This window comes from Phyllostomus discolor, chromosome 11, assembly GCF_004126475.2.
Source record: "Phyllostomus discolor isolate MPI-MPIP mPhyDis1 chromosome 11, mPhyDis1.pri.v3, whole genome shotgun sequence".
Lineage (NCBI taxonomy): Eukaryota > Metazoa > Chordata > Mammalia > Chiroptera > Phyllostomidae > Phyllostomus > Phyllostomus discolor.
The window spans coordinates 43,585,196-43,610,460 of NC_040913.2; the positions used below are offsets into that span (position 1 = coordinate 43,585,196).

The 25,265-nt window shown below is 41.0% G+C and overlaps 1 protein-coding gene across 1 annotated transcript in view; it reads left to right on the forward strand.

Moving 5' to 3' along the window:
• The first annotated feature begins 387 nt into the window (after nucleotides 1–387).
• TNFSF11 (TNF superfamily member 11) overlaps nucleotides 388–25,265 on the forward strand; it is a 38,323-nt gene continuing 13,445 nt past the window's right edge. The window contains exons 1-2 of the mRNA XM_028526848.2: nucleotides 388–773; nucleotides 7,714–7,881. Of these exons, the coding sequence (XP_028382649.1) occupies nucleotides 543–773; nucleotides 7,714–7,881 (399 nt within the window). The 5' untranslated portion in view covers nucleotides 388–542. The remainder of the gene's footprint in view (nucleotides 774–7,713; nucleotides 7,882–25,265) is intronic.

Consider the following 25,265-nt stretch of genomic DNA (forward strand, 5'->3'; position numbering starts at 1 on the left):
GCTCTCAGAGGCCACCAAGTCCAACTTTCTAAATCCTATACGGGAGACTGAGGTTCAAAAATGCAAATTGCCTGAGGAATGTCTGATGTCACCTTTATCCTTAACCAAGACGTGCATCTGTATGTCTCCTGGCCCGTCTCTCGGACTTCCAAAAGGACATCTGAGGATGGACAAGTTTTGTCTGTAACCGCTGGAACAACCCACAGCCTCCTCCTCTTGAGGGCCCAATGGGGAGGAGACCTTTGAGAGAAGAGAGTAAGAAAGGAGGGCGAAAGGAAGAAGGGAAGCCAGAGGTGGGAGTGGAAGACGCAGCCTCGCCCAGGGCTGATTGGCTACTGAGGCCAGCCCTCTCCAAGCGGTTTATAAGAGTTGGGGCGGCCGGGCGCCCTGCCCGCTCGCCGGATCGCCCAGGAGCTGCGCCTGGCTCTGAGCGCCCCACGTCGAGGCCCGCCTGGCCCAGCGCGGGCTGCCTTTGGAGTTGGCAGATCTGCAGCGGAGGAAGCGAGAAGGTGGTGAGCGCCGGGGAGAGCGGGTGGAGCGCCATGCGCCGCGCTAGCCGAGACCACACTAAGTACCTGCGTGGTTCTGAAGAGATGGGCAGCGGTGGCTCCGGCTCCCCTCATGAGGGCCCCCTGCACACCCCACCGCCACCCGCCCCACCGGTGGCGCAGCCGCCCGCAGCCACCTCCCGCTTCATGTTCGTGGCCTTCTTGGGGTTGGGACTGGGCCAGGTCGTCTGCAGCGTTGCACTTTTCCTCTACTTCCGAGCACAGGTGAGTGATGATCTCCTCAGGGACGCGCGGGTGGGGCGCTCCCACCTTATTTCTTTCTCCCCCACCGATGGGAAACTGAGTCGAGCCTCCCGGATCGGCTTTCCAGATCTTGCATATTCAGGAGAGAAAAGTGATTCTAAAGAGGGAGCGTACGCGGGACAATCTGGTGCGGGGACTGACGCGCTGGCCGTGGGTCTCTGCGCAGGCCTCCCAGCGTGCGGAGGCTGGACGCTCCTGGCGTTGTGCGTTTGAATTTCCCCCGGCGAGACAGCATTGGCCGCTCACTTCTTCTGGAGATTGCATACTTTCTCCCCATCCTTTTCTTACCGGGAGCTAAGAATTAATGTATGTTCACTTAGGAAAAAAAAAAAAAATGAGCGGCTTCACTTCAGCATCGAGCCTTTCTTTCCTTTCCTGCCCACGAGAGGGTTTGGGTGTCTGAGGCTGGCTGCATTGTAGGTATGCTCCAGGCCGCAGTACTGGTCCAGACAGCAGCTGCTAGAGTCCCGGGTGATGATGCCCAAGTCTCCAGGAGGGCCGAATGGTAGCGCGACCAGAAAAGGCCGGTCTTGCAACCGCAGCTCCGTTTGGGCGGGTTGAAAAAAGAGGGAAGGACCCTCATGCCTTCCCACCAAGGTGCGTAGAGGAAGGAAGCAAAGTGTATGCAACTGTGAGGTTCTCTGCCCAGACACAGCCTCGATACCATCTAGCAAATGACCAACCTTTTACAAGATGAGGAATGCAGCTTGGGAACTGCAGAGAGATAGAAAGGAAAGAGTAAATTTGTAATATTATGCTTTCTGGTGGTTTAAGCTCTTGTGTTTTCTTGGAAATTGCAGTGCAGTTGGTTGGATTCATTCAAATATTCTTGTCTGGTGCAGTGAACTCTTTTCTCAGAGGAAGTGGAGGGCTGACTGTGCATTTTTTTTTTTTTTTTTATGGGGAAAGAGAGTCGAGTTTGGACTTCACTGGTTTTCAGATTCAAAGGTGATTACTAAACCTAACTAGATGCATCAACACATGGCATTGCTTGGGTTGTAAGGGTTTTTGACATGAGCCACAGTCTTGAACTGCATTACTTGGTATCATAGGCTTTTTGTTACGTTTTCATTATGCACTAGTTTGTGATTTGTAGACCTAGTTTCATTATCTGCTTAAAACAGGGTAGAAGTAATATGACCAGTACTTTAGAAAAATTGTATTTACATAGTAATAAAAATAATCTATTGAGACATTTTTTTCTAAGACAAACTTTGAGTGGTTTACTTACAACACAAACCCATATGAAAGTGATGAAATGTTTTTCTTCCATTGGAGTACACTGCCTTGGAGAATGAGTGGCTTATCCGTTTTCCCAGCCAGCATGCTGTTTTCTACCCATTTCAAGCTTGTGTATTAAGTGCCTGCACTGCACATGGCATTACTAAGTACTATGGAATATGAGTTAAGAATCATTTCTTCAACATACAGTCTAAACCGACTATGTGCATGGCATGGTGCCAGCTAATGGAAAACCCTGCAAAAAATACTTAAAATTCTTAGTCAAACAAGACAGCAGCATTCAGAAGAGGGCCAGAAGATGAACTAGTTTGCTACCTGTTATCTTTCCCAACACCTTTGGATAGGACATCTCATATAGCAATAGTGAAGTGAGTGTTCAGCATTGAAAGAGCAGTAGGGAATAAATGAGCTCTAGGGACCAGGAGCAGCTTACAGTGGCAGGAGCCATGGAAATCAATGTGGCCACATAGGAAAGAGTGACCTGCTGGGCCCTTATTACAGCTGCTCAGCTTCTTTGTAGAAATTCTCAATGTTAATGAGGGGTATGGCCTTCTGATACCTGTCATAACTGAGCAGTCTCCATGTCACACGGATAGCAGTGAGACTCCCACAACCCTTTTCCCAAAGTGGACATGCTAGTCAGCCTCGCTGGAGAAGTTTTATTTAGAGAATGTAATGTCATGATATTTCTGGGGACAATTTTCCTAAATGACATGAAGATTGGGTTTTTCTAAGATATGCAGAATACAGGGTCCAGCATAAATAATGCCCCTTTTATTACAAAATCATAAGCATGTAGTTCTGTAACAGAATAACATCACACTCAAGTATGAGTGTGAACTGTGACATTTCAAGTGAGATATTCGAATTAAAATTGTAAATTTTTATACCCATATTATTACTCTACCAACCACACTCAAGCAGGCATTGCTTCTTGCTGAACCCTGTATATTTGCCATTACTCTGAGTCCAGTTTTGTGCTGTACTTGTAAAAGGTCATTTCCTTCAGCAAAGAAGTAATATCAGGAGCGATGTGTTCATAAGAATACACCACTAGATCTGGTTGCATTTTATTAAAAATGATATCTAAATTTGATACCTGGAACAGGCCTAATGATTTAGGGATATGTTTTGAAGTAGTTATCAATGAGATGCTATGAAGTCTGGATTTTGTTTCCGAATAATGGTGGAGAGGGTGAGGGAAGGGAAGTGGTTATTAGAGATGAGACAAGGTTGGTCTTGCCTGGGCCACTGTCGAAGCTCACGATGTGTATGTGCGAGTTCACTCCACATACACAGTTTTAGATGTGCTGGAGGCCTTCTTTCAAAGTTCTGGCTAAGATAATAAATTCAATTTGATCTGTCACTAATTTAACATTTTAACTTTCCTCCACTTTATTGGATTAGAACTTGGTACTGAATAAGAGATAGTTTTTTGACTTCCGCTGAAGTTGTGGCTCAACTATTATACTTGGGGTTTCTGAATATGTCTGAATTAGAATGAAATCATCTAGTGTCAGGTAACATTGCAGTTTACTAGAAAAAGGGGCCAGTTTTATTGTTTTTGTTTAAAGTGATAGAGGGGAAGCCATACAAATCTTTAACAAAAAACAGTTTAGCTTTAAATGCATTTAGAAGAATGCACAGAATAGTATAAGAATTAGTGATTTTAAATTTTTTCCTTCTCAATTTATATTTTAATAGTTAAAAATGAGTCAGCCTCCTTAATGTTTGCAGATCTCAGTGCTTAGATTAAGAAAAAAGGGTGATAGATCCAGTGTAGATTGGCTTTTCCACCACCAACCTTGCCAAAGAAAAAAATAGCATGTGGCTTGTGCTATATACTTACCACATAGTATTCATACTTTGGTTTACAAAAAAAAATTTTCAGAAAGTTGCTTGTAAAATGTATGCGCACTTTTAAAACATCCCTACAACCATATTCAAAGTTTGGAGATAAGCTTTTCAGAAAACTCAATCTCTGTTGCCCTTTTAACTCCCTCCCCCAACCCCGCAGTGTGTACACCGACTCTGGCTGTTTGCTACCCAAACAGGAGAGCAGTCACTACTGCAAATCTGATGCAGAGGTGTGCAGGCTGCCTGTGTGTAAAAACAGATAAGGAAGTAGCACAAATGTCAAGCATCCTGCCTCATTTAACCCTACAACTGATTAAATTTCAGGGAAGTTTTGTTTTGTTTTTCATTCTTTTTTTTTTGAAACAACTGGGTTTATTTCACATGAACTACATAATTTGATAAAGGCATTAAAAGCGTCAATTTAAAATCAAATAGTCAAGATTTATTTAATCTTTTCAGACATTTCTAAGTACAATGAATTCATTTGTAACTAAGCTTACAGTGATTTTTTTATTAATTTCTGTGTTTCTCTGTTGAGGGTAAGTTCCATGAGGGAAGGGTTGTCTGTTTTGTTCATTACCTAATTTGCAGCATCTAGCCCAGTAGCTGGCTTGTTTAATTTACTGAAAAAGCTTTTCGAATGCTTTGCAACACTAGAAAGGTACCCATTGGTAATCTGTACCATGTGAATTATCTAATTGGTGACTAAAATAGACCAAAAAGTATCATTTTTTAGTCATGTGGATTCTCTGTCCAGACTCCTTTATTTTTATTTTTTTTAATTAATTTATTTTTTAGAGAGGGAAGGGAGAGAGAAAGAGAGAGAGAGAGAGAAACATCAATGTGCGGTTGCTGGGGATCATGGCCTGCAACCCAGGCATGTGCCCTGACTGGGAATCGAACCTGCGACACTTTGGTTCTCAGCCCGAGCTCAATCCACTGAGCTATGTCAGCCAGGGCCAGACTCCTTTGTTAGAAGATAGGTTGTGGGGTAGGAGATACATTCTGAAACAGTGATTATCCACTGCACATTTTAAAATTAAACTTTTTTTATTATTGTTCGAGTACAGCTGTCTTCATATCCCCTGCACCACTCCCCCCCCCCACCTTACCCACCCTCACCTCCCATCCTCAATAATACCCCCACCTTGAGCTTTGTCCATGTGTCCTTTATACATGTTCCTTGATGACCCTTCCCCTTTTTCTGGTTATATCCTCTCCCCTCCCCTCTGGTTACTGTCAGTTTCTTCTTTATTTCAATGTCTCTGGTTATATCTTGCTTGCTTGTTTGTTTTGTTGATTAGGTTCCACTTATAGGTGAGATCATATGGTATTTGTCCCTCACTGCCTGGCTTATTTCACTTAGCATAATGCTTTCCAGTTCCATCCATGCTGTCCCAAAGGGTAGGAGCTCCTTCTTTCTTTCTGCTGTGTAGCATTCCATTGTGTAAATGCACCACAGTTTTTTGATCCACTCATTTACTGATGAGCACTTAGGCTGTTTTCAGCACTTGGCTATTTATTGTAAATTGTGCTGCTATGAATATTGGGGTGCATAGATTCTTTTGAGTTGGTGATTCAGGATTCTTAGGGTATAATCCCAGCAGTGGAATTGTTAGGTCAAAAGGTATCAACTGCACATTTGCAACACCTGTAGTGGGATTCAGTTTGCCCTTTCCCTTAGGGATGTTGATTAAATTGGAAGGGAGATTCTGGAAATGGTCTTTTTTTTTACCCTGAGAGAGAGGACAAAATCTTTGCATTATAGATCTTTGCATCAAATCATTAACCATTATTAAGTTCTGCATATTTTGGTACTAATTGGTGTTACTTGTTAAAACATTTTAAAATTGGTGTCCAAGGGAACTTGAAGTCACTTTAAAGCAGAAATCTATATTTGTATATTTGACATTTAAAAGCATTACTTGTAAACTTTAATGAGCATCAGAATCACCTGGGATCTAGTAAGAATGGAGATTTCCAGGCAGTGAGTGGGGGCAGGGAGCTATGATTCTACATTCATTTCTAACAAGCTCCCCCTGGGCCACTAATGCTGCAGGTGTTTGGGTTGCACTTTCAGTAGTGGGAGTACTGGGGACTGCTGTTTCCGTTAGAATGATGCTTAGCTTGTTGGCAAGACTTGAGCTGAACCTGCTTTAGGGTCCCCAGGCATTTCCCCATTGATACCATATTGTTCCTTAGCTCAGTGTTTTTCTGGTGGTAGCCACCAAGGCCCTTGCATGAATCTTCTTTCCTGAGGTCTGAACTCAATGACCCTCATATCAGTTGCCCAGGCTTCTCTGCTTTTGTGGGAAACTTATTGGCATAAGTGAGTGTTTTTTTTTTTAAAGCATGTGAAGCCTGGGGCTTTATATAATGTAATGGAAATATACATTACATTACATTATTTCCATTTTACATAATATAATGGGAATTACATTATATAAAAACTCAAATATTGATTCATAATAATTATTTTAAACAGAATATAACAGTAAATATGGATTGCAAGTACTTTTGCTTTATAAGTGATATCTTTCCTGTGATTATAGATAATACTTATATTTTGTAAGACTAGAATAATAAAATTTATATTAGTGGATGCACATTTGTTGAAAAGCTGTCATTCCATCTTGAGAATTTCAGATATGGATAAGATACTTCCCAGTATATATCTGATAGTTCTTTAATAAATTTGAACATCTTTCTGATTACTTTTAAAAATGATAATTAAACCTGGGAATAGAGACTTGGTATTATTGGCTGAGCTTTGGTTACTGTAAACTTATATAATTTTTCCTTTTTATTTTTTTTGTCTAGTTTGTATCTACTAATAAGTAAATGTATAGGAAGTACCTTCAATTTTTGAGATAAAAGGGAAACAAATTAAACTATTATGATGAAACCAATTAATAGCTAATTATTTCTACCCTTACTTGGCAGTTGAAGCCACCTCAGAGGCATGTTAGAGCCCTGGAAGGGGTAGGCAGAGGATTCTAAGAAACAAATGATACTAAATGCTTTTGCTGGCACCTGGTTCAATCAGATGGCCAGCTAGTAACCCGATGGGGATATTTTGGGTGGGACGATACCTCACCTTACATGAATTTTAAGGTTCCCTCAGTACATACCCATATAGTTTGCTTGACCCGATGCAGCCCTTCTCGTCCCAAGCGACACCATCTCACTTATACACATGCTCAGGCGCCCCTGACAGCTGTGTCTCTCCACGTTGAGAAACACTGATAAAAAGTTCAATAAAAAGGCAAATTATCTCTGGCTTCAGGTTTTCTTTGGGACTAGGAAATGGATTTCTGTTACCCTGTTTGGCTGATTAAAATATACATTATTTTAGGAAAGAGGTCAGACAAACATGGTGGCTAAATAGGATGTTAACTTACCTTGGTTTATATAAGCTTTGTGCTTGGAATATCTTAGTGGGCTTCATAATCCTATCCAACATGCTGCGTATGATTTAAAGACAAAAATTTTCTCCCCCTGCACTGGCCAAATGTGCTTTCCTTGATGCCTCATTCCCTATGAGGACTTCTGCCTTGTCAGATGATTTTGACAATTTCACCATGTGTATGCTTGTGTTGAGGATGGTAGTTAGCTACTCATAAAAATAATATAGAATTCAGTGTTTTTACCAATTTGAGGGTAATTGTATTAACTATTAATTGTTGAGGATATGAAGACTCTTGCAAAAATACACATATGTTTTGTTCTTAACACACATTTTATTAAATAGAAGAAAGATTAATGTTAAATACTCTAATGTCATTACATTTTTGTTTCTTAGATGGACCCTAATAGAATATCAGAAGATGACACTCACTGCATTAATAGAATTTTAAAACTCCATGAAAACTCAGATTTGCAAGACACAAGTCTGGAGAGTCCAGACACAAGATTAATACCTGACTCGTGTAAGAGAATTAAACAGGCCTTTCAAGCAGCTGTGGGAAAGGTGAGTCCATGTTGAGGTTATAAGTCGAGGGCCCTCATTGATTCCACTAATAATGAAATTAAAATAGTCTAAGTGCTGTTGATTTTGTTCTTTTTTATTTTAAGCATTTTTAAAAGAGCTAAAGAGACTTAATGGATTAGCAGAATTATTTTGAAGTTGTTGATTGAATATGGCGACCAGAGACATTCATGTTATGGAAATATTATTTTTTTCCTCTCTTCCCCCTTCCTCCTCTCCCGTCCTCCTCCTTCTCTTCCTCCTCCTCTTCCTTCTTCCTTCTTGAGACAGTGGGTCAGTTTGCTAGTTTTAATTCCCTGCCATAGAACCATTCTCTCACTTCAAAGGACTCTGCTAGCTATTTCCTTTATATTTGGTTTTGTCATGGTAGGATCTCCTGTTCTATACTTGTTGATCCAGGGTTCTGTTGAGAATAATTGTAACTGGTCCATTGTTGTCATTTATGATGAGATAAGCAAACAGAACAGGACATGATGTGATGGGCAAGATAGTCTGTGTCCATTTTTTCATTCTCTGGGAGAGCTGGGTGAGAAGAGAAGAAATGGGGACAGAGAACACCGGTGGCTTCTGTTATGCTGACAACTCCAACTGAGAAACACTGTAATAAGTGCATGTTTTACTCTTCTGGATAAAGTCACTTGAGGATCCATCAGCCTTGGAATTATTTCATTTACTGACTGGGTAAAGCCCAGGGACTCCAGTGCTTGTGTACCGGCATGGATTCTTGCATCCACGCTTATATCCCAGCCTCTAGTTTGCAACTCCCTGGGCTATCTCTGATCATCTTACAGTAAATCTTAAAGTTCTCAAATTCCTTAAATCTAAATTAAATTTGAATTGAGTTTATTTTTAAATCTATAAAGTAGTAATAGTATTTTTTTAAAAGAGGATTCGAGTTAAAGGCAGGGAGATAAAGCTATTTGTATAACCCTTAAAGTTGAGATAGCACCAATTTTCAACTGACTTTATCATTTTGAGGATCACAAAGAACAAAATGTTGACTAAGAAATTAAACACAATTGTCATAGATTCTAGTTGCACCTTAATCTTTTAGATTACATTTAAAATGTTTAAGAAAAGTGCATCATGGAGTCAAAGTGCAGATCACTCATATATCTATGACAACCTGTTGCTTGTAAGTATTAAATTTTCATTATAATTAATATGTAGGTGCTTAGCTTTATGCAGTAGATGCATATCTTAAAATGTGGGTTTAAACTCAATCTTGTTTTCTTATAATTTTTGAGGTATAGCGATAGCAATTCTGCTAGTCTATTCATTTTTGTTTTGTTTTATGCTTGATTTTCATTGGTCTGCTTTTTATTCTATTTCCCCAATATTTAGTAATCTCTCTGCAAACAATTATTTACTTGTGCTAGAGGTAACCTGTTATTTCAAAACTGAACCCCTGATTATGGTAATTCTGGCTAGGTAAATGATTATTTCCTAGTTTTCTGTTCAGATCAACCCAGGTTGTATATGCTTACAGTGAAGGGAAACTTTTAATTCCACTGGATTGCTCTTAAAAACTGTCCTTTTTGTTTCTTCTGAAAAAATAAGTATGCAAGTCAGTCTAGGTGATTTTGAAAATAAATAATGTTAAGAAGAATAGACACCATTGGCATTTATCTGAGAATGCAAGAATGGTTCATCTTAACAGGTCACAGGAGAAAAACATTATCATGTCATAAATACTAACAAGTGATTGACAAAATTTTTCTTTTATTTCTGATATTTAAAGTGCTTTAAGAAATAAAACTAGTTGGATTCTTAATGTCATCTGTAATTGCTCAAACTGAAAGTTACCATATGTTGAAAAATAGAGGCATTTCTCTTAAAGTCAGGAACACAGCAAAGATGCCCAGTATCCTCATGTTATTTACCACTGAGAGTGTACTAGCTAGTGTAAATACACAAAAGAGTGCAATATGAAAATATATGCATGGAGAAGGTAGAATTTGTATGTCATGTGATTGTATTCTTGGGAGAATCAAAATGAACTGAAAAGCTACATGCAAAATAAAATGGTTTATAAAAGTTAATATTTAGACTTCCAGCCAAGATGGAGGCATAGGTAGACACCTTGTGCCTCCTCACACAACCAAAATAAGGACAACAATCATTTAGAAACAAAAAATAACCAGTACTGACAGAAAATTGAACTGTATGGAAGTCCGACAACCAAGGAATTAAAATAGACACATTCATCCAGACTGGTAGGAGGGGTGGAGTTGGGCTGCTGAGCAGAGAGGGGTCGTGGCAAAAAAAGCAGTGGCTGGCAGACCCTGGGTGCGGGGTGGCAACAGGCGAACCCAGCGAGGCACTGTATTATGGAGGGGCGCGGTGTACAAGGCCGCTGACCAACTGGGCAGTCCCACATTCGTGTGCAGATAAACCAGGCGAAACTAGGGAGCAAGCCAGACTGCACAACCCAGGGTCCCAGTGTGGGGAAAAAATCCTCAAAACGCCCATAGGAAACACCTGTGGGGGTTGAGGTTTCGGGAGACACTCCCAGCATCACAGGAGAGTTGGTTGGAGAGAGCCACAGGGTCCTAGAATGTGCAGAAGCCCACCCACATGGGAATCAGCACCAGAAAAACCCAGTTTGCTTGGGGGAAGCATGGAAGGGACTGAAATTCAACAGAGAGCGGAGCAAGCGCCATTGTTCCCTCTTGGACCCCATGCCCACATACAGCATCAAAACCCAGCAACTGGGTTGCCCCGCCCTGGTGAACACCTGAGGCTCCGCTCCTCACACGTAACAGGTGTGTTGAGACAAAAAAGAAAAAAATGGTCCAAATGAAGGAAGGATCAAAGCTCCAGAAACAATACAACTAAGTGACAAAGAAGTAGCCAGCCTATTAGATGCACAGTTCAAAACTGGTGATCAGGATGCTTACAGAATTGGTTGAATTTGGTCACAAATTAGATGAAAAAATGAAGGCTATACTAAGTGAAATAAAGGAAAATGCACAGGGAACCAATAGTGATGGGAAAGAAACTGGGACTCAAACAACCAAACAGAAAAGAATGAAGAAATTAGAATTCAACAAAATAAGGAGAGGCTTAAGAACCTCCAGGACACCTTTAAATGTTCCAACATCTGAATTATAGAGGTACCAGAAGAGGAAGAGGAAGCACGACAAGTGGAAAAGTTATTTGAACAAATAATAAAGGAGAACTTTCCCAACCTGGCAAAGGAAATAGACTGCCAGAAAGTCCAGGAAGCTCAGAGAGTCCCAAAGAAGTTGGACCCAAGGAGGAACACACCAAGGCACATCATAATTACATTACCCAAAATTAAAATGAAGGAGAGAATCCTAGAAGCAGCAAGAGACAAGAAGACAGTTACCTACAAAGGAGTTCCCATCAGATTGTCAGCTGGTTTCTCAAAAGAGACCTTGCAGGCAAGAAGGGGCTGGAAAGAAGTATTCCAAGTCATGAAAGTCAAGGACTTATATCCAAGATTGTTCTATCCAGCAAAGATTTCATTTAGAATGGAGGGGCAGAGAAAGTGCTTCTCAGATAAGGTCAAGTTAAAGGAGTTCATCATCACCAAGCCCTTATTATATGAAATGTTAAAGGAACTTATCTAAGAAAAAGAAGACAAGAAACATGTATAGTAAAATGACAGCAAACTCACAATTATTAATAACCACCCCTAAAACAAAAACAAACTAAGCAAACAAGTAGAACAGGAACAGAATCACAGAAATGGAGATCACATGGAGGGTTAGCAACAGGGGAGAGCGCAGGGGAGAGAGGGGGGAAAGGTACAGAGAATAAGTAGCATAGATGGTAGGTAGAAAATAGACAGGGGGAGGGCAAGAATAGTATGGGGAATATGGAAGTTAAAGAACTTATGACACATGGACATGAACTAAAGGGAGGGGATGTGGGTGGGAGGGGGTGTGCAGGGTAGAGGGGAGTTAAGGGGGGGAATGTAACAACTGTAATAGCATAATCAATAAAATATATTTTAAAAAGATAAAAAAAGCTAATATTCACTGGCTCCTCTCATCTTAAACAATAATTAGAAAACAAATGACAGTCAATACATACCTTTAAAATATTCCCTAAAGTAAACTTAAAAAGTAAGGTACAAAGCTTTCCTATAAAACTAGGAAACTCTAGAGTAGCATTTAAATTGGATTGGAGAATGTGAAGAAGTAACTATGCAAAGTCTAAATCCGTGAAAGACAACACCAACCTTAGAGGAGAGCTTATTGTGTGTGTGTCATAACTCAACATAATATGAAATGATTTTAAATAAGCGGGCATAGTTTGAATTACACAAAAATGGTTCTGGGCCTAGTTATTTACAATTTTTAATAAACTTATAATGTATTTAATAATTTAATATTTTTAGAGGGCAATAACCTTATCTGATGTTTTATGGGAAAACAAATCCTCGTTAGAGAGAGCGCTCCATGGTAAACGCTGCTCCTTCACAGTTGTGCAACACCTTCTGTGGCTTCCATGAACTTTTCTGCCCTTACCTGCCCTATCAGAACATACCTGTTCAGTGTCCCATTCCCTTTGAGCTTTCTAAGTGACTGCTGAGATTGTAGATAAACCAGTTTGTACTTAAAGATGTTGATGAGCAACAAAGGCAGAATTTTTACTATTTTAGGAGTCTTTTGGAGACACGGTGCCTCATTCCAAATGAGTAATGTTAACTATAAGAGATTCAGTACCTGACAAGCTAGGAGAAAGATTTGTGGGCAGACAAGAATAGTGAACTTCCCTTATTAAAGGCACACAGTCTTAATTATACTAATAGGGTGGTATGACTAACGAAATGCGTAGAACATTATTTTATTAGTTTCACATTTGTTTTGGTAGTGCTATAGGACTTTACCTATTAACTACAGGTAATACTATTACACAGGTAATCCTTCTTTAATCATGACTTCTCAATGTGTGTTTGGAGGTAGAAGATTTCTTCCTCCAGACCAAAGGATCTTTAGGAAGGAGATGAGCACTGTTCATACCTCACCATTAGATTCAACCAGTGTTTGTTAAGTTCATACTGTGCTAGGCACTTTGCCATCACATGTCCTGTGCCTAGTGATTTATGCTTTTCTTACCCTTGCCAAATAATGATTTTCCAGATGTGTTATCCTTTGATAAGGATTATTAGTTAATGTGACATTCTACTCATTCTTGCCAAAAATAATCAGATTTCTCATTTATTTTGCCAATGCTGAAAATAGGCTGGTTGTATCAGGCATTTATAAGTAGGTTTGTGTCTTAGTTTTAGTTCTAATATAGATATTGAGTGAACCCGTGAAACAAAATTACATGTGTGGCTGCAATCATTATTGAGAGATCAACCCATCTAGTGGTAACAAATACTAGACATAAGCACAATATCACATTGTATGTGTGCAAAAAGTGGTGTTTACCCAGCCCGTCTTTGGTCAGACAAGTAATGCTGTTTTTTCCCCCTTTTTTGTCTGTGGCTGGATTTTCTTGGCTTTTTTCCCCTTTAGCACAGAACTCCAAAGCCTCTGAGTGATCCAGTCCTACCAACCACAATTTTCAAAGTCTATCATAACAGTCTATGGCAATAAAGAAAACACTAGTACAAATATGGTGTCCGATTTATAAAGCAATTCTTGTTTCCAGCCTTGGCAGCCTCTGTGGCTTCTGCCAGCCCAGGAGCAAAGCAATAGCTCAGGCCTGAGCATGGGCCTGCCTCACATGGGCCGGGTGGGCACCTGGCTCTCAGGCCTCCTGGCCAGTCTCAGTGGAAAGTCATCTGTTTAGGCATTAATGGTACAGTCGGAGAATTTGGGGCTCTGACTCTCTTTGATTAGAGTATGCCAGATTATTGATTTCACACTGGATACTCATTTGTGAAGAACTTCCTAAAACTTACTTTCAAATATATTTGAAAGAACAATATGCAAGAGAGAGATCAATATACTAGTTACACAAGCCCTTTGCTCTTCAAAGTGAGGTGTTCAGTATATTCAAGATGATCCCCTAGGACATGGGAAGGAAACATGGGGACTTGCCTGTATATGTAATTTTTAGTATTGGCTTTTAAAATTTTTTTATTTTTTTAAGTTTTTTCTTTTTCTTTTTTAAAAATATTCTATTTGTTTTTAGAGAGGGGATGGGAGGGAGAAAGAGAGAGAGACAAACATAATGTATGGTTGCCTCTCACACACCCTCCTACTGGGGACATGGCCTGCAACCCAGGCATGTGCCTTGACTGGGAATCAAACTGGCAACTCTTCGGTTTGCAGGGTGTCACTCAATTCACTGATACACAACACCTAGGGCTAGTATTAGCTTTTTTTAGAAGCTATGTTTTTGTGACTATTTTATAATGTACCTAATGTACAGGGCTGGGCAAAAGTAGGTTTACAGTGGTTCATATGGAAAAATAATTAATAAATAATAAAATACAAGAACTGTGTACACACTTTTGCCCACCCTGTACAGGCTTTTTTAAAAAATTGTATTTAAATAAATAAACATGTAGGTTTGGGAATATTAATTTTTTATCCTGAAAGAGCTGCACAATCAAAAATATTTAGCAATATGAAATGAAGCCGAACGCTCCCTCAGGACAGGAGCCGCAGCGTTTGGCTCCCGCTTCTCCTGTCGCACCTTAGTCAGTTTCAGGAATGAGGGGAAGGAGCAAATAAGTGTTCGACGACTGACTGAATTCTGTGAACTAGTATTTTGAAATAAAAACAGACATTAGTAGACAACTCATAAAGTCATTCGAATATCATAAACCCGGTTCTCATTTATCTGATGTCCTTCTAATGTTACAGTTGATAATTATTAATATTATAACCAGAGGTAATAATGAAGGTTTTTTTTTTTGCAAATTATCTTCATCCTGATTTCACTTTTAGTCACATTTTTTCTTGGGTCTCTTCACCTCCTCATAGCCCGTAAATTACACAGAAGCAGGCCTATCATGTGAACTAAAAACATAGCCCTGTCTCCTTTTATGAGTATGATTTTATAAAATTCTCCAATTTCACCCCAGTATATGAAAACCAATGATGATAACAACAACCAATAAGTTTTTTTGTTGGCATACTCTTCACTAACTATAGTAAACCGTTGATAACACAGGTTTGAACTGCACAGGTCCAAATGTATGTGAATGTTTTTCAAATGAATACTGTAAGTATATCTTCTCTTCCTTAATGTTTTCTCTTTTAAAGTATATTTTATTGATTATGCCATTACAGTTGTCCCATTTTTTTTCTCCCCTTTCTCCCCCTATCCCTACCAGCAACACCTCACCCTTAGTTCATGTCTATGGGTTATACATATAAGTTCTTTGGCATCTCCATTCCCCATACTATTCTTAACCTCCCCCTGTCTATTTTGTACCTACCATTTATGCTTCTTATTCCCTGTACTTTTCCACCCATTCTTCCTCCTCCTCCTCCCTGCTGTTAACCCTCCATATGATTTACAATTCTGTGATTCTATACCTGTTCTAGTTGTTTGCTTAGTTTGTTTTTGTTTTTTAGATTCAGTTGTTGATAGTTGTGAGTTTGTTGTCATTTTAGTGTTCGTAGTTTTGATCTTCTTTTTCTTAGATAAGTTTCTTTAGCATTTCATATAATAATGGCTTGGTGATGATGAACTCCTTTAACTTGACCTTATCTGGGAAGCACTTTATCTGCCCTTCCATTCTAAATGAAAGTTTTGTTGGTTAGAGTAATCTTGAATGTAGGTCCTTGCTTTTCATTACTTCAAATACTTCTTTCCAGCCCCTTCTTGTTTGCAAGATTTCTTTTGAGAAATCAGCTGCTAGCCTTATGGGAACTCCTCTGTAGGTAACTGTCTCCTTTTCTCTTGATGCTTTCAAGATTCTCTTCTTATCTTTAATCTTGGGTAATGTAATTATGATGTGCCTTGGTGTGTTCCTCCTTGGGTCCAACTTCTTTGGGACTCTCTGAGCTTCCTGGACTTTGTGGAAGTCTATTTCCTTTGCCAGATTGGGGAAGTTCTCCTTCATTGTTTTCAATTTCTTGCTCATCCTCTTCTCCTTCAATCCTTATGATTTGGATGTTGGGATGTTTAAAGTTGTCCCAGAAGTTCCTAAGCCTCTGCTCATTTTTTTGAATTCTTGTTTCTTCATTCTGTTCTGGTTGAATGTTTATTTCTTCCTTCTCCTCCAAGTCATTGATTTGAGTCCCTGTTTCCTTCCCTTCACTGTTGATTCCCTGTGCATTTTTCTTTATTTCACTTTGCATAGCCTTCATTTTTTTCCTTCTATTTTGTGACCATACTCAACCATTTCTGTGAGCATCCTGATTACCAGTGTTTTGAACTGTGCATCTGATAGGCTGGATATCTCTTTGTTGCTGAATTGTTTTTCTGGAGTTTTGATCTGTTCTTTCATTTGGGCCATATTACTTTGTCTTGGTGCACCTGTTACGTTGTAAGGGGCAGAACCTTGTGCACTTGCCAGGGTGGAGCAACCCATATCACTGTGTTGTGGCACAGCATGTGGGGGAGTGGTCTAAGAGGGAACAATGCCACTTGCTCAGCTTTTGGTTGGCTTTCAGTCATTTTCTTTGCTACCCACTAGCAAAGTGGGTCCTTCTGGTGCTGATTCCAGGGTGGGTGGGTTTGTGTGCATTCTAGAACCCTTTGGGTCTCTCCAACAAACTCTCCTGTGAGGCTGGGAGTTTCTCCTGCTGCCTCACCCCCACAGGTTTTTATAGCCAGAGGTTTTGAGGCTTTATTTTCCTGCGCTGGAACCCTTGGTTGCATGGTCTGTCTCGCTCCACAGCAGTTCCTCCCAGTTTATCCACACACACATATGGGACTGCCTGCCACCACCTTGCCACCTCCTCTCTGCCCAGCTTCCCATCTCTGCCTCTCCTACTAGTCTGGATGAATGTTTCTTCTTTATCTCCTTGGTTCTTGTACTTCCATACAGTTCAATTTCCTGGCAGTACTGTTTTTTTTTTTTTTATTTGTTGTTGTTTTTCTTTTGGTTGTGCAAGGAGGCAAAGTATATCTACTTATACCTCCATCTTGGCCACTGATTTCCTTAATAATGTTTTCTTTTCTCTAGCTTACTTTCTTGTAATAATATAATACAGATAACTTGCAAAATATGTTAATCAACTGTTTTTATTAGTAGTAAGTCTTCACTAACCTACATTAACAGTAGGCTATTAGTAAGGTTTTGGGGGCTGGTTCCCCAAACCCCCCATTTTTAAGGGTTGCCCATATTTCCTGGAGTCAGGAAGCCTCTGACCCTCCAAACACTTACTGGAAAATGAGGAATAAGACCAGAGAGTCATTATTTTTGAACAATTAAATCTTACTTGAAATTCTTCTTCTTATTTCCTTGAGGTCAGTACATACTTAACCTTGTTTCCTGCAGAATTCAAAATGTGAATGCAAACTATTCCCCGATAGTAAGAACTTCATCCCCCCAAATTCACATGCTTTGATTCTCAATGAAATATTCACTGTTATTGGTACAGACTATGCTACTATAATGAAGAGACCCATCATTCAGTGAACTCAGTAAAAGAAAGTGTTTTCTCTTGCATGCAATAATCTAGAGGGGAGCAGTGTAGGGCTAATGGGAAGGCTTTTCCATCCTCAACAGTTCCCTTCCATCTCTGAAACAAAGCTCTTTCTTTATTTGTTGTCATTTCCAGACAGAGGAAAGGGAGGGAGGAAGAAAAACTGAGGGCAGTACCTGGGAATTGACACATCCTCACCTGTAGTAGTATCTTATTGGTGGAACTTATGATAGGTGCCAGGAACTTATGCATACTTTGGTGCCAGGAAGGCTGCACAATATTGTCTCTAGCTGAGTGGCCATTTCCCAGTGAAGCCTGAGGAAGGGGATTTACTATAGCTATTTGGAAAAAAGGAGAGAGTAGCTTTTAGGGGACAATGGGCAGTCTCTAGTATTCACTAAACCCTTTTGGACAGAAAAATGAGGTCACTATGTGAGTAAGAGTTAATTAACTCTGTGAATATACAAATCCGTGAAAGATTTGAATGGTCAAGATTTTATTTCTTAAAGTTTAAAATAGTTTAGAAATATTTAACTTACAGGAAATAGAAATTTAAAAGTAAATTTAATACCATGTAGCTTTTTGAGGAATGTTCAAAAGTCTGTTTAGGAATATGCTTCTGTAACCTTTGAATAAAACTTGATCATCATCTGCAGTTTTTAGTAGGTTTTGTGGATTCAAGAACATTAATTTAAAACCAGAAATTTCATTAAAGTGCATTTTTTCTATATGTAAAGCTGATTCCTTTATAATTCCTATGTCAGTTATTACAAGAAGCTTATTTCCATTTTTAAACTAAAGTACATGGGGAATTAAATAGAATTTGAGTAGATCTTAGCTGCTTATGAAATCATAATCATTAGAGTTGTTATATAGACATTATTTCTTATTTGCTTCCTAGTAAGTGCATGCACACACCACCAACAAAATAAGGTGAAAAAAATTAAACTCCATTCATCTCCCTTTGCCTTTGTGTATAAGAGTATGTATCCAAAGAAAGTTTCTGTAAACCCACAAGGAAACTTTGGGTTGGGGCACTGATGTTCTCAAATCAAGATGTTAGTCATGCAGTGGTTTTCCAATGGGATTTCATCTTTGTTTGCCATAACAGTTTTGGGAACTGCAATTCAATCAACCCCAGTCGTATCTAGCATTTATAAAAGCTGTCTTTATGGGAAAGCTGAGGTAAGATCCACAGAATTTTCCTATAACTTCAAGGGCATATACTGCCTTTGCCCACCCATGGGCTATTGGCTGTAATGTGCTCAACTCAGGGGAGATCTGGGACAAAAGTTAGGGTGGTTTGCAAGAGGGAAATAACCAGTGAGTGGTGTCATTAAAGGTGGGCTATTTTCATGCTAGAAGTACTACAGGATGGAAGAAAAGACATTTTGGATTGACATTTTTAAAGAAATAGAGATGGGAAAGGCCATGCCAGAAAGAGGAGTATCTAATTGCATGGCATGGAATCTTGGGCTGAGATTTCAGAAGCAAACAGAACTGAGGGTCCTGGGTTGCAGAGGAGGGTGGTGAAACACAGACTGGACACTCCACTAGGAGTGGCTCATCCTATAGCCTGTGGAATTGGAGAGAAGGGTGCCCAAGGCAGTGTTTCCCATATCTGCTGATCCTAATCACCTGAGATCCTTGTTTAAATAAATAAATAACTCACTCACTCACTCACTCACTCACTCCCATATCTGTCACAAATATTCTGTTTTGGTAGTTCAGGACTAGGTTCTATGATTTTGGAAATCCTCTCCCGGTAGGGCTGATCTGTCTTTATAGGAGGGCTTCATATAGTACCCGGCACTGAGAAGGTGTGTAAGCATCGTAAGGAGAGGTGAGAGCTGCTGGAGGACAGGGGAACCACTACTGAATGAAGTGACTGTGTTTGAGAAGTAGTGTATGCCATTCAAGGCCATTTTTTGTAATTAGTTTTATACCACACAAGCCTGTGTGGTATAAAAAGATGGGTCTGAGACATTGCAGAGACCAGTCTGTATCTGAGATGAGCAGACAACACATGGTTTGGTTGAACTTTTTTGAGGTTCAGCGTCTGGAAGAGTTTCACTCCCACATAGTTTCCTCATCACTAGGGTGCTACCCCATTCCTCAGTCTTTGTCCTTCAAGAACACTAGGTGGAGGTGGTGGTGGTAGTTGTAGTAGTCGTAGCAGTGGCAGCGACAGTAGTAAAAAGAATAATGTTATTATTATTATTTTTGTTTAGACTGTAAGGCCCATATTCATCAGAAAGTTTTGGTGAGCTCCAGATCTCTTCTCCCCAGTACCTCTCATCTGACCTACCCTTCCCTGATGGGGATGACCACACTGTCATCCCCGAAACCCTAAACTGGAAGCCAAAAGATGGTCTTACACTCTTACTCATCAACTCTTCACCCCACCCCCATCCTGTGAATTCCACCTTTTCACAAACCTTTAACTACTTCTCCCTATTCTGTGTTACTACTGCTGTCTCCTCAATGTAGGTGTCACCACCATTTCTTGCCTGGGTCAGTGCAGTGACCACCCTGTCCATGGTTTCACAGCCTCTAGTGCACTTATTTGCGGCTGAGAGACTTCTAAAATGCAAATCTGAACATGTCGCGTCCTTTGTTGCTTAAAAAATTCTTTGGTGAACCCTGGAGTCATCGGGCTAAGGTCTGAGCTGCTGAACTTCGGCCACAAAGTCCTGTGTGTTCCATGTTCCAGCCCAAGTCTCCAGACTCACTGCCTGTGCCCCATCTCATCACCCTGCCTCTGTTTGTGCTCAGTGGCCGCACCAGCACGAAGTGCCGGCCCCTCCCGAACCTGGCTGTGCCAGCCCCCTCTGCCTCTCTGCTGTGATCCTGGGAACACAGCATCCTGAGCTCCCCACGGGACTCCTGGCCCTTGGCAGCCATCGCTCGACTTTATGGAATGGAATGGAAGAGTGAATGCATTATGAGTCTTTGCATGTGGTCCTTTTTATGCCATTCAAGGCCATTTTTTGTAATTAGTTTTCTAATTGTCTTTCAAAATTCAGTTCAGGCATTACTTCCAGAAGGAGGCCCACACTGATGCCTGGCTTCCCACCTTTGGGGTTAGTAGCCCCTCCTGTGCATGCCCAGGGCTTCTTGTATTCAACCCTTAAATTCATCAGCTGTGTGAGTCTAACATTGCTGGGGCTCACTCAGATGTGAGCTTTGCAAGGACATGAACTGTGTGATGTGTAGTTTCTGTCCTCATTGGCAGGCACACAATAAGTGTTCAACAAAAGTTTAAAGAACCAGCCAGTTTAATGAATAAGCGAGTGATCTCTGCCCATCCCTACTTTTGTTGTCATCAAGTGGCTGGTTGGTTAATATTGTCAGAAGCTAGCCCAGAAAGATTTGCGAAGGGCTAGAAGTCATTCCCAAGCATGCTGTTTTTCCTGCTTCTTCGAGAGGAATGCTTCTTGCCTCTTTGGAGCATCCACATGTTAGGAACCTTGAGGTGGGACACCCCTCACTGGCCACTCTGCCCCTTTCCTTCTGGGCCTCATTTGTCCACAGTGGCTGGCCTGGTACCTCTGTTTCTCTTTAAGTCTCATCCTAGTGCCAGAAACACTTCTGGGAGGATGTGTGAGAATGAGCCTTCTTCAGAGTAGGTGATACTTTATGAATGTCGACAGCTGTCCTCATGTTGGGGCCATGGTAATGTTTCAAGTGGCAGAAGAAGGCAGAGACATGGCACACAGCAGGCCGACCGGGACACCACACTGCCAAGCCCTGACACCACACTTTTTAAATAAGTACCATAGCACAAGACATTTTAAAATTGGGCTGTTTATGGAGACTAAACAGGGCTGTCTTAAGGCTGCTTTATGAAAATCCAAGGGGACCTTTAACTGTAGAAGAAGCATCGTCATTTAAACCATGAAGGTTAAACAATAAAAACTAATGTTCTCTTCCCAGCATTGCCATCACACCGCCAGGAAAGCATCCCTCTGCTTTAGGAAACAAAAGCGCTCTCTTTTTCAACCCCTTGGTGGGGAGACCATGTTATCTGTTTGCAAAGACACATCTTTTCCAGTCAGCCAGCTTCTTCTGAGAGAAATGAGCCCCTGGGGACTGTGCTTGAGGTGACACGAGGAGATCAGTCCACACCGCAGTGAAGTTCTTCCCTGAGAATTTTTAGGGCTGCCGAGGGGTGGTGGCAGGTGATTCAGGCAGGGGGTAAAGAGATTAGGAGGCTAAGAGGGGGTACTCAAATGTAAGGGAGGTAGTGTGCTCATTAAGAAGGCTTTATCTTCAGGACAATTTTTCAAATGAGTAATTCATATTAAGAAATAAATTATTTAGGGATCAAAATGTAAAGTTACCAATCTAAGTCTGAGATGGCTCTTACCTTCAGGATTATTGGAGCCTGTGCTATGTCTACCCTCTCCCTTCCCGCTTTCTGCTGGTGGCTCTCCACCCGCCAGTGTCCCTCTCCCTGCAGCGGGGATGGTGAGGACCCCTCCCTGCGCCCCAGTGCTCCTGTCCTCTCCAGCCCTGGAAACCTGTAGGGCTCTGCTCCAGAGGGCCTGGGCTGAGACATAGGCTTCACTACACCGCTCATAATATATACATAAGTGACAGATCACAGTCTGATCTGAGTTTGCTTTGAGGTAGTTTTGAATGGTCATCATTGACTCTCCATATGGAACTGGAGGGGGGGTCTCCAGCTTCATCCAGGTGCATATGAAAAGTCCCTCCATGTTCTGTGCATTTGAAGGTTATTGTGAGCTTTAGAAGAGGAGGAAGGCAAGAGGCTAAGACATTGATTCTAGTCCTGTCTCTGCACCACACCTGGTGGGTATTCTTTCTGTACCTTGTAAACAAGACTAGCATAAAATCTTTACCACAAATGTGAACCACCTGAGGGAGCAGCTGTACACACGTCTTCGTGAACTGGAGGGCAGGATGCTTCGGGGAAAACTGGCTGTGAGTAGTTCCACGTGACTGGAACCTCTGGCACCTGGGGGTATCCTTAGGGGTGGTGGGGTTTGGAGGCACAGGGGAGGAATAACAGAAAATCCTGAAACAGTAAGTAGCCTAGTTGTGCAAGGCCTATTAAACAAAAACAAAACAAAACAAAATTAACTTTCTTTTTAAAAGAGAGTGCTCATTAGGCCATTGTTAAAAAAGGGGGGGGCAGGGGTTGGTACATGGAATCTAAACCACTAAGCAGCATGACTAGGTATGAAAAACAACATGTCCATCATTTTGGAGTTTGCAAAGACTTCTATACATCAAGCAGCGAGAGGGGACAAAGATGTGAGTCCTCTGCAAGAATTTACATTAGCTACAAGCAAAGGAGGGAGTAAGTGAAAGGGGGCAGCTCTGGGATAGGCGGAGTCTATAACGAGAAGTGTCTAGTCTGGTGGATCGGCTGTGGGCTGCACCCAGAAAGTCCACAGGTAACAAGAAATGGAGGCTTCTGAAGTTGGGTGGTGCCTGACTCAGAAATCCATGGAAATAGTCACCTGGGAATTAATCTGAAGTTCCAACAGATATACAAGAATGTGAGCAGTCTTGTCCGAGCTGGTCCACAGCTATTAACAAGGCTAACTGTTCTGTCTCTTTTACTCTCTGGCCACTGTGATTTTAATTTAGAACATCTCAGAATTGTCTCCTTATCAGGCCTTACAACCCCTGTAAGGAATGTGAACTTGTTCCTGAAATGTGCAGACAGCCCCTGAAGGGATTTCAGAAGAGAATGGACTTGCTCCCATGTGTGCTCTCGGTGTGAGGAGAGCAGGAGACCGGGAAAGGAGGTAGAAGGCTGTTACCTTAATCCTAATAAGAAATGTGAAGCTTGAAGGAAAGCAGTGGTCGTCTGGCTGGAGAAGAGGGGATGAATTTCTGAGCTATCTACAAGGTGGAAGTCTGCAGGACTTCTCTGCAGGAATAGGAAACTGACTATTCATTTTCAGAAAAAACACATGTGTAGCATTCATGTGCTAACTCGGCTGATGAATACACTGTTCTTGTAACTGGGTTGGAGAAGAATTACTTGAAGAGTATCATTAAGATGTTAAAATAAATGCATTACATATGTTAACAAGTGTATGAACCCTGTATTATATCTGGCAAACGGGGTGTTAAATCCTTGTTCAACCAGCCAGATGTCCCTGCAGCTGCTGCCTGAATTGTGGAGGGAGGCAGCCACCTGAGACCCTGGGTAGGAGCTGGTGCCAATGGTTTCCGAAGCATCTGGCTGTACAAATTGCTTCTTCTATGCTCAGATTGACGGGTACCACATGGATCACACAGTTCACATCACAATGCACAGGTGGGATTTTGGTCTGACAAACCCAGACTGCACCAGTTTGGCCTTTTCAGGGAATCTTTATGGCTGGGGATGTCATCAGTGGGAGCTTAAATCTGTTTATACTATTTTTTTTAAGACAAAGGAGGAAACAGCCCACTGCAGTCAAACAAACTTAAGACCCACTTAATAACATTGCTTTTGAACTGAAATGTTATCAAAATCTTGTTTGGGTCAGTTATCCAGCTGAGTCTGCAGAGGCAGGCTTAGTTGCCATTTGCTGTAAATGTTGGAATTACCCTGAGTAAGATTCCCATAACTGCTCAAAGGATTTAAAACTACTCATAGGTATTTTTATTCTTATATAGTGTAACCTCTCCTAAGTGGCCCAGACTTATCAAGATTGAGCAAATTCTGGGGTGTCTTTCTACTTCTTATGTTTGGCCAAAGATCCTAAAACACGTAGAAAGATGAGCATTAGCCTGGTGGGCCCCAACAGACTGAAGACAAGGTCTGTTCTCTTCATGTTTTCCCTGTCACGCCCCCGGGAACTGCACTTCTTGGATGTTGAGTTCAGGAAAAGTTGAAGAAAAGCAATGTTAGGTACCACAGGTACCACATTGATCTTCTGTGTACTTTCTTTCCTGGAGGATAAATTGTGAAATTCCAACATTTTTCTGTGAGTGAAATAAAAGAGGAATTTAAAAAAAATCATTATCGTTTGTTTTCTGTCTGTTCAAATGTACTCTTGACAGCAAAGATGAAAAGTTAATGCAGTATAAATATAAAAATACCACAATGAGACGATTTTTTAAAACGTTGTGAAATTTCCTCATCTCTATTGTTTTCCAGACTTCGGAGTGGGAACAGAAGACAGTTCCAAATCTGCAAAACCTAGCTGTGGCGCCTCGGGCTTGTCCATGTTGGACAGCGTCCACTAGGTGGCAGTATGTCACTGAATTGGCAGCGATTTGGCTGCCAGCTAGTGGTTCAGTTTTCCTTTTTGTCCCGTTTTGAAGGGCCAAATGAAGTATCATAATTTAGGTGCAAATTATGTTTATCTAAAAATGCATAAATTCTCTGAAAAGCCTATTTGTTACAGTGTGACTATAAATAAGTTCAGTCATGCGAATTTTCTTAGTAACTTATAGGTGATGATCCTAAGTTGTCCTGGGTAGTTGATAGAACCCAGAGGCAATTATTTCTGTCCCTTGCATGTAACAGATGCTAAACATGTTGTATTCTGAGAAGACAGATTTCTGGTCTTCCTGGGGAACAGGACGTTGGGTTCTTCTTAGTGGCTCTTAGCCAAGAGAAGATTGCAGGGAGGGCCTTCTGCTCCGCTTCCTCACCCTGGAGACTGTTTCTAGCTTCTGCTAGAAGCTGTTTGCTGGGAGTGTGTCAAAGCTATCTACACTTCTGTGCAAAACTGTGGGCATTCTGGTAGTGTAGACAATGTATAATTGCATTGGATGTTTATCCAGAGAGCTGTCTGATCAGTTTTTAAAAATTAATATACAACTGGATTTAAAATAAAACACTTTTAAAAAAGATCTCAT